Source organism: Sapajus apella, unplaced genomic scaffold (assembly GCF_009761245.1).
Source record: "Sapajus apella isolate SASKATOON/1434 unplaced genomic scaffold, GSC_monkey_1.0 scaffold49, whole genome shotgun sequence".
Lineage (NCBI taxonomy): Eukaryota > Metazoa > Chordata > Mammalia > Primates > Cebidae > Sapajus > Sapajus apella.
In genome coordinates this window covers 11,160,591-11,176,205 of record NW_022436989.1, presented here as the reverse complement: position 1 = coordinate 11,176,205, position 15,615 = coordinate 11,160,591, and the positions used below count along the sequence as shown (strand labels likewise).

Genomic DNA, 15,615 nt, shown 5'->3' with positions numbered 1-15,615 from the left:
AACACCATCACACCTGGTTTCATCAACCTTTCTAAGCTAGACTCAGTGGTGCTGCGATTAGTGAGATTTTCTTCAAGGCTCTGCTGTATGGTACAATTTCAGTATTTCACTACCACTCCTTTGGTACCTATTTTTTCTTTTCATGTGAATATCTCCAGATATTTTAAAGAGAAGCTGAGGGACGGCTAACGAAGTCCTGATCATTTACAGTAGTCATTTGAACCTAACTCATCCTGGATATTGGTCACATTCCAAAGCTAAGACATCAGCGCAGGGCACAGAGGTATAAGAGGTATAAAAGACAATGTGTGAGGAATGGCAAGTGGAATTCCTACTGACTATTTTCCATAAGGATTCAAGAAAGTACACCATCAAATTAAAATGACTGACTTACTTTAAAAATCCTTCTGAAAATGTACTAAGTATAACGTGAGTTCTCTTCTGCTTCGCTTTAGCTTTCAGACTGAACGGTCAGTGACCCTCGATCTACACTTACCTTCTTTTTCCTCTGGCAGCTTTAGTAAGTACTGGAGAATTTTCATCAAGCTTTGTATCTGATGCTGGACACTAAATTCACAACAGACTGAAAACCAAAATTCAGTGTCTGCTTCTAAAATAGCATCCTGTGCAGAAAGAAAAATGTAACAAATCTGTACTTACGGAATTGCAAAGGCATAATTTCAGGACAACATGCATTTTTATTTCTAGCAGAACAGAGTATACTACTTTATTTAGAGTAGGTCAAAATCTACTCCCAGATCCCATATCTAAGAAGTCATTTGAAAACGTTCCTTGACTTATCCAAACAGGGCTTTTCTAAACAATCACCCGTGTCTGTGTCTTACTGACTGCAGGGACAGGGGCGCTCTTCCATTTCCCCCACACTGCCTTCAAAATCACTTTCAAGAGACACTGTTTCATTCTCTTTAGCCATACTCTGCTGGGCTTAAAACAGAACCACGTGTATGGCACCAGTTCTGTTTCTCAGAAAAGTTAACTTGGCCTCAGAAGACATTTTGCTACAACTGAGGATATTCAGAGTGCTATGGGCTCTGAATGCAATTTTTTAAAATGCCAAAAGCCTTTCTGAAAAAGGTTCTGAGCAAAAAGGTTCTAAATAACACACATTAAGCATCATCAGTCCCATGTTTAAACTGGACAGTATCATAAAATCTTTGTGAGAAATCACCATTTTCCTTATCTTCCCACCCTAGGTTCTGACCTTTTCTCCACAGGCAGCTGCCAGCACTGTTTTTGTGACATACTGTTCAAAAAGCAAGATGAGGAGAACCCAGAGGAATTTTTCTGCACCCAGCGTATCAACAAGTTGAACGAGGATGGGCAGGCGCCTGTGCTCCGGGACATGTGGCAACGCATCCACAAATACATTAATGATTTTTACCACAATCTCTTCAACGTTTCTTGTAACTTCTATAGAATCTCCACTATCAGACTGCGAAACAGCAAGCAGAGACAATGAGTAGGTGCAAGTAATTCTCCACAAAACAAGCTTTAGGTGGATAAGATAAGGCTTTGATGTGCCCCAAGAAGTTACTGGAAGAATAAATGAATTTATATTTATATGTATAAATAAACAGGGTCTTTCTCTGCGGCCCAGTCTCAGGTGCGGTGGCGTGATCATATCTTACTGCAGCCTGGATCTCCTGAGTTCAAAGCGATCCTCCTGCCTCAGGCTCCCAAAAAGCTGTGACATCCTAGCATCTCCCACTACTTTTTAAAAATTTTGTAGAGATGGGCTTTTGCTATGTTGACCAGGCTGGTCTCAAACTCCTGGCCTCAAATAATCCCACCTCAACCTCCCAAAGTGCTGGTGTTACAGGTGCATGCCACCACACTCAGCCAGAAGAGTTTTAATCATCAAAGGCCTAACAATAAATATTCAGTAAGTACCTATCATGTCCAGGTCACTATTTAGCCCCGAGGGGAATACAAAGTGTACAATGTGAGCCCTGTCCAAAGGAGATTTATTTTCTGTATGAAACAGGATACATGGCCAGGTATGGTGGCTCACGCCTGTAATCCCAGCACTTTGTGAGGCCGAGGTGGGCAGATCACCTGAGGTGAGGAGTTCAAGACCAGCCTGGCCAACATGGTGAAACCCTGTCTCTACTAAAAATACAAAATTTGATGGGTGTGGTAGTGCATGCCTGTAGTCCCAGCTACTCAGGAGGATGAGGCAGGAAAATCGCTGAAAGGAGGAAGCTGAGGTTGTAGTGAGCCGAGATCGTGCCATCGCACTCTAGCCTGGGAAACAAGAGCAAAACTCCGTCTCGAAAAACAAACATAAAAAAGAAACAGGATACATATGTGAAAAGGTAACTGGAGGCAGTAACAGCAGATGCCAAATATGTGACACTGACAGCAAGTCTGTTTAGGCTGCCTGGGAAAGCTGCACAAATCACGCAGGATTTGGGTTGTGCCTCAAGAAGAATGAAGGTAACCAGAGCACAGAAAAAGCCAACAACTTCCTGCTGTTTTCACAATAAAGTTTGAACCATTTTACTCTGGGGTATTGGTGATCAAAATACAGTTGTTGAATAAATGACAGAAGGAATGACAAAAAACACTGGAATGAATGGATAAACCCATGTCTACCTGTCTCAACCCTCTGCTCTCCATGAATCGATCTACATTACATTCTTCAAACACAATGTGCACATTCCTAGATCATGCCTTTTCTCATACCGTTGGCTCTCCCATCACTGAACAAATCCTATCTTTCTTTCACACCAGTTCAAATTCTATTTCTTATGAAACTTTGTGGTCATCCTGGCCCATATGGACCTTCCCATTCCGACCTTTTCAGCATTTACTTATTCAATTGGCACCGATCATATGAATGCATACTGTTCTTTTTCTATTTATGTATCTATCCTCTGCTTGCCCACTTGGTGGACACTGAGAACACAAATCTAATACTAAGGTTAAAAAAAGGTGCTGAATATGGTCATCCCTGGGATGGCCAATGGCATGAGAAAAGACATTAATTAACATGTGAGGGTAAATAGAAAACTCGAGTAGATGACCAAGCTCTTTCACTCTTGAGGCTACTTTTATCTCTTGAATTATTCATTTCTTACTGGGAGAGAGAACATCTCGCCTCTCTCTCTGAGTTTAGCTTTTAGAGAATGCTTGGTAAACATTTGCTAAACTGCACGTTAGCAAATTTGTCACTGTAGCTCTAAAAGTTCCCATCCTCGTCAACATATAAGAAGGTATTATCAAACTGATGCAATGCCCGAAATAGACAGTGGACGTAAATTCACCCCATCAGAATGATGTTAAGACACTTATAGTCACACACTCACAGCACAGCAGAACCGGCTATAACATGTTTGTTTATATTATTGGAAAAGACTTTGCCAAGACTGCTTCTTAGCGTCAACATCCTAAAACCGAAGGGCAATGTACTTGAGTATTTCAGAAAGGCCTTTCTTTATATAGTACAATTGCTGAGAAAATTAAAAAAAAAAAAAAAAGGCTTTTAATGTTATTCATATGCAAAATTTTAAATTGAAAAAAGAAACCCCCAAGATGGCAAAAAGACAGCTTACCTGAATAAGTGCGGGAATAACCATTTTCACTGTCTTGTTAATAACTTGAAAACTGTAAGTATCATCTAGGCGCATGACATTGGCTCCCATAAATGTAAAAATAGACATGATATTGTGTAGAACTTTATCCTGAAAGAAAATGTAACTATCAACATTTTCTATATTTATTAATTTGTATAAGAGATAGGGTCGTACTCTGTCATTCAAGCTAGGGTGCAGTTACGTGATCACAGTTCACTGTAACCTTAAGCTCCTAAGCTCAAGCAATCCTCCTCCCATCCTAAGCCTTCTGAGTTGCTAGGACTACAGGTACACACCACCATGCCCAGCTAATTTTTGTTCTTTTTCTTTTTTTGTAAGGATGGGGTTTTCACTATGTTACTCAGGCTGGTCTTGAACTCCTGGCCACAAATGATATGTCTGCCTCAGGCTAACATTCTCTATTTCAAACACATCAAATATCAATGATTGATTACAACTCACCAATAAAAAGAGAAATAACTTGATTAAAAAATAGGCAAAGGATTTGAAAAGGCATTTCTCCAAAAAAAAAAATTCATTTGAACAGCATATAAGCATAAATTCATATGAAAAGCATATAAGCATAAATACTACTTCACACCCACTAGGATGGTGGTAAAAAAGACAGTAACAAGTCCTGGCAAGAATGTGAAGAAACTGGGATCTTTACAGCCTGCTGGTGGGAGAAAAATGGTGTGGAACTATGGCAAACAGTCTTACAAGTTACGCCAAAGTTAAACATAAAGTTCCACATGACCCAGCAATTCCACTCCTAGGTATACATACCCAGGAGAAACGAAAACATGGCCACACAAACCTTGTCTAGAATATTCACAGCAACATAATTTATAATAGCCCCAAAGTAGAAACAACCCAAATGTCCATCAACTGATGAACAGATAAACAAAATGTGGCATACACATACAACAATATTATTCAGTCATAAAAGGAATACTGATTCAAGCTTCAACATGAATGAACCTCAAAAACAGAATGCTAAGCAAAAGAAGTCAGACACAGAGGGCCACATATTGTACGACTTAATTTATATGACATGCCCAGCATAGGCAGACTGATAGAGACAGAAAATACCTTAGTGGTGGCCAGAAGGGTGGTGGTGGTAGGGAGCAGCGGGAGGAAGAGTGACTGTTAATGGGTGTGGAGTTTCTTTTCTGACGTGATGAAAATGCTCTTTAAGTAGACTGTGGTGGTGATTACACAAACCTTGTGAATATACTAAAACCACTTAATTGCATACTTTAAATGGGTGAATCTTATGGCATCTGAACTACATTTCAATAAAAACAGAAAAATATTAATGATTCTTACCTGTTTCTGGTTTATCAACCCCTTTGAGAAGCACAGATTCTCTTACAAGAAAAAAAAAAATCCCATATACATAAAACCTTGCATATAATTTCAGTAGATTAAGACCCCCTAAAGCTCATGGAGAACCCCAGGTTAAGAACCTCTGACCTAAATCCCCAATATGAAAATAGTTTCAACCTCTTTACAAATTTTTTAAATGATGTTTTTCATAAAAGGGACATGACTTCTTTAAATGACACCGTTCATGATCAAATTAATTTTCTCAAGTCGCTAGTTAAAGGTTATTTTGAGGATTACTTGAGGATAAATGAGTTATTAACTTTACCCAAATAACACTAATACCCACTGTTTTATTAGACATTTAGTGTGCCAGGTACTGTGCTAAGTACTAATCACAAATTATCCAACTGAATTCCCCCAACAATCCAGTGAAGTAGGTTATTATTCCCACTTGATAAAAAGGGAAGCCAAAGCTTAGCAAGACCAACTGGCTCATACTGTCCCAGCTATGAAGAGTCAGGGCTGAGAGTCTCACCAGTGCTGGAAGACTCCAAAGCCTAATTAATTTAAATCAGTAGGTGCCGATGCATTTCTGTGGAAGGAAAATATCTGAAATATCTGCTGAAATCTTAAATCACTAACACTTACCGGAAATATTCCAGCAACAGTACCCAAAAGTAAAAGGGCATGGTGATGGGTCTGAGGCATCTCCGAAAGGCGGATGCATTGAACGATCAACTCCACATTGAACTTCTCCTCATCTAAAATATCTACAGTGTTGAGAAAGACAAAAACCCTAAGTGGCAGGTACATTCACACTCAAAGTAGACAATTTTCTATCCTTTCCTTCCAAAAAGTACATACCTTTGGGTATTTTGCCACCATCTGGAGAGAGTTTTTGGCAGATGCTGAGCAGACAACTAAGAATTAATTGTTTGGTGTACTCCATATTTCCCTGCTCTTGCGGCAAGGGTTCTAAACACCTTCAGGACACCCAAAGGAGAAACGATGGGAAATGTGAAAGTTGTAAATTCACTGTTGCATTAATGACCACCGTCCAGAACTCATATTCAATAACTAAAGTACTATCATTAAACATGAAATCTATAAATAAGATGTAAGATTTCCAACTCTAATTTCCTCTCATATAGACAGGTGCTATGTCAAATTCCCTTTCTTCTTTACTGCACTTTTCATTAATCTATTTGGAATATTACAGGATACCTCCTGAATTACTTTGCCTTTCACATGAAAGCACATTCCACAATTCATACTCTATAGCTGTCTAACAATTTACACCAAAGAAATGTATCTATCTATCTATATACATCTATATGTAAAAATATATATAGATAGCAAACACTATACACACACACACACACACACACACACACAAATTCAACACTATATCTTGAAATACAATTAAGGATGCCCCAGGCATGTTACTGAAAAGTTCAGAAGGAAAATAGGCTGTAAAGCGAGTGGTCATTTACTATATGACACAGGGCACTAAGGTGAGTTTGGGGCGCTGGCAATGGATACCTAAAACCCATCTTTCAATTTCACCTATAGTTCTTGCTTTATTTTACAGACTACTTAAACAAAAGAGTATGTTGAAAAGAGAAGGTTAGGTAAGATGGGCAAGAATTAAGAGTCCTGCTCTCTCACAGATCAATTACCTTGAGAGCAAGTTAAAAAGAGTTGGCACCAATATCTGAGGACTTTTGAGCTTCTTTTTGTGCTGCAGTAATTCCAGGATGAGAGTTACTCTTTGCCAGTAGGAACCTCCAACTTCCTGAACAGATTCTAGATCTTGTGATTTTCTGGAAAACAGAGAAGACAAAAAGTTGGAAAAGCGAACGCTATCACGTGCTAAGTAAAAACCATTGTGCCTGATTATGGCAAATTGATGGGTGTCAAAAAGTCCCAATGGCTTCCTAACATTCAAAGCCAGGGGAACAACAGCATGTACTCAACACATCTGTAGCTCTTACTTCTGCTGCATTTTTTGCCTTCTTTTTTGCTGAACTGTGCCCAAGGATTTAGCTTTATCTGGTGGCTCCAGTTCTATTCTGACTTGTTCAGCGTTAATGGAAATCTGAAATATTGAAGGAAGAACAGTTGGTGATATAATCCATTGGGATAAAATTAGAGCAATAAATGTTAGATTAGGACATACAATGAAAGCATTGACATCCATTTTTATGTCTTTATACCACTTTATAGCCCAGGCCAATCACCAAATGCAAACATCACTGACAATTTCTTATGCTTCCTTTAAAAAACTTTCCACATACCAATGGCTATATATGCTATTAAAAAACATAAATAGAAACATACCATGCACATTGCTGTGTACCCTGGTATGTTTCACTTAGTGTACCTCGGATACCCGCTCTCATCAGTATACACTTAATTTATCATATGGTATATATTGTCACAAAGCATAAGAGAGTGCTTCACATAATCGAGTGTATTTCAGTAATGAAAATAATTTTTGTTGTCAAAGTAGAGCTGGCCTGACATTTAAGGCCAATCTTATCTCTGGCTGATATGGCATGACTAGCAAGTATCTCATATACTCTCGAGCCCACTGTCAAACAGAAGAGGGAGGAATCTGGATTAGCACTTTCCTTCTAATAACCCTTTAAATGCTTTAAGATGTTCTCATTTGGACTAGATCTTAGCTCATCAATCAGCACTTCATTAGTACTATATAAGGCCTGCTAAAAATGTGCTTCTTGTGATTCTAATTTTTTTCCCACATTTCTTTGAAAATATTAAGACCAAAATCAGACATTAACCCCTGGGAAGGATTTATTCAATTAAGAGGGAAGAATGACTTACTGGATATGCCTCCATCCCCCCAGCATTTGCTGCTACTGCCTTGTTGCAGAACTCTTGAAAAACCAGAATGAGAAGGCGGCAAAGTAGAGGAGGGTATAAACAAAAAGCACTAGCTAACATAAATTCAACTTCAGATTTCCATTTTAACTGAGATCTCCTGCTACTATGCACTTGCTTTCTATATGGTTTGTCTTAGAAGTCTCAAGTTATAGCCTTGCACTTGGCTTGATTATGATATGGTACCACTTCTCCAGTCCAGTCATTTCATGTTCACCCCTTAGAGTGGAAAACTAGTAACACAATATAGAATCATCCATACCAATTGGTTCCAAGTGTAGAATCAGGTATGTATATTCTTATCAGCCAGGAAGGAATAAGACATATACACACACCCACAAAAACAGATTCATACCTCCAGAGATTCTTTAGATATGGGATGGGATCCAGATAACTCTTTTTATAAGGTTCTAACAAATCTTTGGATTCTGACTCAAAGAAAACAACTATAAAAAATGCTTTTGAGATAACCATGGGAATATGATTATGAACTAGGTATTAGATAATATCGAGGAATAATTTGATTATTAATTTTTTTTTACTACTAATGGCATTGTAGTTGTATCCACTTTGCAAAAGATGCACACTGAAGTACAGAGGGATGAAAATGCACGACATTTTGAGACTTACTTTAAAATACTTCAGCAAAGACAAGGAAAAAGATTAACTAAATATGTTAAAATTCTGAGAATTGCTGAATCTAGATACTAGAACTTCATATTATTCTATATTCAGTAAAACAGAATAACCAGGTGGCTAGTCAGACAATAGCTAGGTTTCAATATACATATGAAACTAACAAGCAGAATTTCAATTCCATTATATGTCATTAAACAACTGTTTAAATTAAGTAGAATGAAGCTACCTACTTCAACACTGAGCCACTCACTCATTCCCATTCCCTGCATAAAGGAATAGGTAGATTCCACCTAGTACCAGTAAGAGCACACACAAACAAATTCCTACACACCCTATCTGGTTCAAACTATCAATAAATATTTCATAAAATAAAATAACGGTAAAGACTTATAATTTTTATTTTATGCCTCTCTGATTTACTTTTCCATGATTCTTGTTAATGGTAACATCTGACCTCTTAGAAGCACTATAAAATGCTGGACTCTTAAACATGGTGTCCCTTGGAAGAGACTAAACATTAATAAAAAAACCTGCACGAAGTTTGCAGCTTACCCCTTTAAAAACACTGCTGACAGTCTGAGCACAACGTGAGTTTTTACAGTTCACCAATAAATCAAACAACATTCTTAAAAGCTTCTGCTGAACTTTTTCATCTGATATGGCTGCGAAAAATGGTTTTGTAATCTAGAGGGGGTAGAAAAAAGGCAAATGAGTTCAGTGAATAAGTTTAAACTCCAGAAATAAAGTTTTTATCACCCTCTCTGGAAATATAAAATTGTTTCCCATTTAAATATGTCAGTGAAAACGCCAATTCTTTTTAATGACCCATGTACAACATTCACTTTTGCAAAATGGGTCAAATATATTACATTCCTTTAAAACATGTCAAGTTCACCTATAACTATCTTCTCCAAATAAAATACTACGTTTTTCTTTTACTCTGTTCCTGTTGCCTTCACCCTTAAATGCTTGAACTTGCCATGCCTTAGTTTCTGAAAGAAATCACTGACCTTTTCAAGGGCTGTAATCTGAATGGTTGGCATTCCTGCGTAAAGTTCGTTTGTTGTGTGCACAGCTTTTATAAATATATCTAGACTCTTCGGATCCTTATTTAAAAGGGAAGATGAAAATTCATTATACTTTCCCAGAGTGAGATGCAAAACAATGGCCTCATCTTTCAAGACAGCTGTGGGCTCCTTCTGAATCTTTTCTAGCAGTTGTTCAGCCATAGGCAATAGCTGAGAAAGCACCATCTAAAGATTGAAAGACTTATTAGTAAATAGTTACCTACACTGGTATGTTTTTGCTCACTCTACAGAGACACCCAAAGATATCCTGTTGGATGATGGGAGTGTAGCCCGGAGGAAAAAAACCCAGTAATGATAACTTCTTAGATATGGAGACAGCTATTAATTCACACCAAGGCACTCAGGTCCTTTCTGATAGTTCATGTGTAATGCTCAAAAGCGCTAAACCCTTAAAAGACGAGTAGAAAGATAATCCGTGAGCATCCTTCAAGACTTAAGAACAGAAGTCACAAACTAAAACTTTAGTGTATAAAACTAAAGCTTAACATTCCCTAAAACACTGTATGCATCCCTGAATGTTTCCAACTTGGTATAATAAATATTAATTCAAATTATGTATGTGAATCTTTAACTACTAAATCAGGGGCCAGCAAATTGTGGCTTGAAGGCCAAATTCAATAGACCACCTGTTTTTGTAAATTGTATGTACTGAAACACAGCCATGCATATTTGTTTATACGCTGTCTGTGGCTGCTTTCCTGATAAAACAGCAGAGCTGAGCAGCTGTAACAGAGACTGTGTGGTCCGGAATGCATAAGATCTTTTCTATCTGGTCTTTTACACAATTTGTCAGTTCCTAATTTAAACTATACCAGGGACAACTAAGAGTTGAACGCAACCTGTTTGTTCCTACCAAAAAAATGTAATCAAATGGTCTTCAGTCCGTTTTACTCATTTTAGTTTTCTAAGTCTATAGGCAGTCTAAGGCTGATGAAGTGCACAGGTGTTTTTGGAACACTGGGGTAAAGAAACCTTTTCTCTGCTGGTCAGCACATGCCATCACATAAACAAGTGTTTCACAACTGCTTTCTTTTCTAACACAAGCTTCCTTGAGAACATAATGAAAGCTCTAAATATATCTAATAAACAAGCAAATGATTTTGGAATTTTCACAGACGCATGTCCAAATATATTGCTTTGTATAAAATTTTCACTTGAAAAACAGATATACCGAAGTGCAGCCCCACGAGACAGACACCAGACAGTTAAGTTCATTTAAAATAAACTTAATGATTAGACAGGGACAACACATTTAATTTTAAAATAAAAAGAAACTCACCAGTGCTTGTTTTGTACCTTGTATCTTTTTTTCTCTACCTCGACCCATCCCCCTCCCAAATTAATATTACAGTTATCTCTCCTGAGTGCACACATGCAACTCTTGCAATTGTCTTCCTCATCCACAAGCAGTTACAATTCTTTAGTAACATCACAGGAACGTACAACCCACTTAAATGGCACATACCTCACTGTTGACTCCCTGAAGTACTTTCATCAAATCTTTTGCTATATAAGATGGGCAACTATATACACAACTAAGTAAGTTTTTCAAAGTTTCAGATAACTTCTGATGAGATTTCAGTTTCTTTTCTCTCTGCAGTTCCTCAAACAAAGTAGCCAAATCCTAAGATACCAAAAAGAAAACGGGATTAAAAAAGGGTTAAGAAACTATAAAGGCTAAATATATTAATTATGGAAGATTCTTACCCAAATGATGTGACATTGTTTACAATTTTCTATTTCCCCTTAAAACCTTAATAAGAAAAGTTATTTATAATACATAGTTGGCTTACTATGAAAAGCTATACACTAGTCCTTTATCCAATGAAAAGAAAGAAACTGAAATATGACATTGCTATCTTTTAAAAAGTAGGAGGAGACAGATGTACAGATACTGACATATCAGTTCCTAAATTCAAGGACTTAGTTCATCAAAATCCCTACACAGTAAAACATCAAGAATGGAGAAAACTGCTCATGTGCACGCACAGGCATGAACACACTGAATCTTTGCTAACGAGCTTACCTGAATAACATACGTAGCATCTGAAGTGATCTCCTCTGCTTTAGAAATCAGATCATCTATTATCAGATGAAGCGGGGACACCACTCCACTGAGGGCCTGGAGACAATGAACGGCAGCCCTACGAACTTCTTTTATGGGGCTTCCCAGGTTAATGAGTAAAGATGTCACCACTAAAACCAAAAGGGAAAAAGATTTAAAAAACAATTTTAAAAACTGAAACAGTACAAAATTTACATTGTTCCAAAGGTACTTGATAAAAAGTTTCCCTTCAAATTCAAACTCCCTCTCCAGAGACTGTTCACTGTTTAAGTATTTAATATTCCAGAGAAATGATAGGTGTATGTTATCTGGCGCATTCTTTTGAAAATACAGAAATAAGAGCATAGTATAAACCCTGTTCTACACCAACTACTACCACATCTGAACGGGATGTTGTGTAGTGGCGTGGTCTCAGCTCACTGTTAACCTCCGCCTCCTGGATTCAAGCAATTCTCCTGCCTCAGTCTCTCGGGTAGCTGGGATTATAGGTGCGCATCACCACACCTGCCTAATTTTTGTATTGTTAATAGAGATGGCGTTTTACCATGTTGGCCAGGCTGGTCTCGAACTCCTGATCTCAAATGATCCACCTACCCTGGCCTCCCAAAGTGCTGGGATTACAGACACATCTCAACTCTGCGGAGTGTTTTCCATAAGTACACCTATATCCTAATTAAATCATTCTTTTTAATTGTAAAGTATACTTTAATGTATTTTCCATATTCTTAAAACCAGTACCTTACTGGTGAAGTTCAAGTTGTTTCTATTCCTTTGTCATCATTACAATGCTGCAACAAACACCCCTGTACATACAGCCTTGTACAAGTGTGCACAGGGAATTATTCATTTGTGCATCATACTTTGGCAATATTTGGTCTCAGACTGGTGTGTGTGATTTCACTTTTTGACAGAGAATCGTTATGGTTAAATTTTTCTTCTAGTTTTTTTCTGTTGCTTAGAAAGGCCCTCCCCACTCTAAGTGAATTTAGAAAGTATCTCTCTCTATATTTAGAGAGAGATCATATGTACTTCATGCTTTCTTCTAATGCCAGAGCTAAGTTGATGTTAAATCTTTAGTTCACATGAAATTTTTATATAAAGAATGAGGTTGGAGTCAAACTTTCTAACGTTTCCAAATGGATAGCCAGATGTCCCATTTAACAATCCACATAACCGTATTACAGATCTTTGATTTCAGCTTTATTATACTGATACATTCCATAAAGACTTGAAACTTGTCTATTTCTGCCAGCTAGTACTTCTAGAATCATGTTCAATGATAGTGGTGATTTTAACAGGAATGCCTTTGTTTTCCCAATTATGAAGTGAAAATGCTAGTTTTGATTTGAGGAATTTTTGGATCATGTTACTCCTATTTTGCTTTCAATTAGGAATAACCACTGATTTTTGGATAATTATCTTTTCAGATCTTCGGACATTTTATGGGTTTTGCCCTTCAACACTGATATAGTCAATTACATTAACATACTTCCTTTTACTGAACCAATTTTATATTCTGGGCGTGAACTCTAGCTGGGTAAATGATTATTTGTTTAAATATGCTGTTAGATCCTATTTGCAAATATTTAGGATTTTTACATAATATTCTTCAAAGCAACATGGATTATAGTTTTTTGTCTGGAGACTTTCTCAATTTTCAGTGTTGTGCCAGTTTTAGACAAAGAATCTGGAAGCTTCCCTTCTCTATGCCCTGCCCAGTTCAACAACATTGAAAAAAGCTGCCTCAGAGATCTAGTAAGAATGCATCTGTGAGACCAACTGCACTAGGGTTTTTAAAAAGATGTATTTGGAACAAAGAGATACCTAAATTCCTTTTACAGTAATTAGTTATTTAAGCTTCATTTCCTGCTATCTACTGCAGCAAACTCGGTCATTTATATTTTGCTAGAAATTATCCAGTATACTTTCCACTTCTGAAACACTAAGACAAAGCTTGACAAGCTTTCAAACCTGTCTAAGAAGTGCATACAGGCTGAGTAACCTTTATCCAAAAATCCAAAACCTCAAATTTTTGGAGTGCCAATATGATGCAAATGGAAAATTCCACACTGAACCTCAGGTGATGAGCTGCAGTGAAAATGCAGGCATACAACTGTTTATTCAGTATCCCTACGGGAAAAAAGAGCCTCCCAGCTCCCTGCAGCTGCAATATATCTTTTTCAAAAGCCAAAATTCCTCCACACAAGATGCCCACAAAGGATAAATGGTTCAATGTCCCCAACCATTGTTCCGAGCACAAAATTATTAAAAATAGTGTATAAAACTGGATGGACACAGGGGCTCATGCCTGTCACCCCAGCACTTTGGGAGGCTGAGGGAGGAGAATCACTTAAGGCCAGGAGTTCAAGACTAGTCTGGACAACATCACCAAGACCCTGTCTCTACACATTTAACAAAAAAATTAGTAAGGCATAGTGGCACAGGGCTTTGCTCCTAGCTATGAGGGAGGCTGAGATGGGAGGATGGCTTGAGGCCAGGAGTTCGAGGCTGCAATTAAAAACTAAAACAGGGCTGGGTATGGTGGCTCACACCTATAATCCTGGCACTTTGGGAAGCCGAGGCAGGTGGATCACTTGAGGTCAGGAGGCCAGCTTGGGTAATATGGCAAAACCCTGTCTCTACTAAAAATACAAAAACTAGTTGGGCATGGTGACGTGCACCTGTAGTCCCAGCTACTCAGGAGGCTGAGGCAGAAGAATCACTTGAACCCAGGAGGCAGAGGTTGCAGTAAGCCGAGATCGCGCCACTGCACTCCAGCTTGGCGACAGTGACCGATCGAGATTCTGTCTTTAAAAAAATATATATATAGCTGGGCATGGTGGCAGAGAAGGAGAAGGGTGGGGAGAGGTTGCAGTGAGCCAACATTGTGTCACTGCACTATACCCTGGGCAACAAAGTGAGAAACTGTCTCCTAAAATAAAATGTAAAAAATTAGATAAAATTACCTTCAGGCGACGTTCAAAAGGTGTATATAAAACATATTTTGTGTTCAGACCTAGGTTCCATTCCAAGATATTACATTACACAGATGCAAACATTCCAAAATCTGAAAAAATCTGAAGCCCCAAGCACTTTTGGTCCCAAACATGATGTTGGATAAGGGACACTCAACCTGTATAATCTGTGAAAACTGGAAATCCTTTCTGGTTTTCATATGGATAATTTATAAAACAAAGTCAGGAACAAACAGATGGAAAGTTGAGTTCACACAAGGGGCAGCCTTGGGCCAAAACATCTGTTTGGTAATATTCCCTGAAGAGTGGGGAGGAAAGCTTCTAAAATACCAAAATTCAAAGACAAATTCAAAGTACCAACTACCAAAGTTATCATGTTCAAGTAAGATACTGGAATCCAACATTAAATCACAGCCACTTACTTAAATGATCAGCTTTTGGAATTTTTTTTTTTTTTTGGAGGTGGAGTCTCATTCTGTCATCCAGGCTGGAGTGCAGAGGCATGATCTCGGCTCACTACAACCTACGCCTCTTGAGTTCAAGCAATTTGCCCGCCTCAGCCTTCCCAGTAGCTGGGATTACAGGCGTGCGCCACCACGCCTGGCTAATTTTTGGATTTTTAGTAGAGATGGGGTTTCACCATATTGGCCAGGCTGGTCTTGAACTCCTGACCTCAGGTGATCCGCCCACCTCAGCCTCCCAAAGTGCTGGGATTACAGGAGTGAGCCACCATGCCCAGCCTAGAATTTTTATCCTTTCATTTAAAAATCTATGTGATTTCATTCTTTCAACTGATTTTATTTAGATTTACAATAGCATGTTTTTACATAAAAATTGAAAAATACATGAGGTTTGCTTTTAAACGTAAAAACAGACTTAATACATTGATTGAGCATACAAAATAAACGAAAGGTAGCCCCTATCTCACAAATGATAGGTAGAATAGATGTGTATTGGCCGAATGCAAGTAGCTTATGCCTTTAATCCCAGCACTTTGGGAGGCTGGGTGAGGTGAGTGG

The 15,615-nt window shown here is 38.1% G+C and overlaps 1 protein-coding gene across 4 annotated transcripts in view; it reads right to left on the bottom strand.

Annotated features, from left to right (window-relative positions):
- HEATR1 (HEAT repeat containing 1) overlaps window positions 1–15,615 on the bottom strand; it is a 57,290-nt gene that overhangs the window by 15,210 nt on the left and 26,465 nt on the right. For all 4 annotated transcript variants that reach the window (XM_032242268.1, XM_032242270.1, XM_032242269.1 and 1 more), the window contains exons 21-31: window positions 11,583–11,752; window positions 11,022–11,180; window positions 9,479–9,721; window positions 9,021–9,152; window positions 6,920–7,023; window positions 6,605–6,748; window positions 5,790–5,908; window positions 5,574–5,695; window positions 3,576–3,704; window positions 1,223–1,453; window positions 497–623 (exon numbers count right to left, since the gene is read on the bottom strand). In XM_032242268.1, the coding sequence (XP_032098159.1) occupies window positions 497–623; window positions 1,223–1,453; window positions 3,576–3,704; window positions 5,574–5,695; window positions 5,790–5,908; window positions 6,605–6,748; window positions 6,920–7,023; window positions 9,021–9,152; window positions 9,479–9,721; window positions 11,022–11,180; window positions 11,583–11,752 (1,680 nt within the window). The remainder of the gene's footprint in view (window positions 1–496; window positions 624–1,222; window positions 1,454–3,575; window positions 3,705–5,573; window positions 5,696–5,789; window positions 5,909–6,604; window positions 6,749–6,919; window positions 7,024–9,020; window positions 9,153–9,478; window positions 9,722–11,021; window positions 11,181–11,582; window positions 11,753–15,615) is intronic.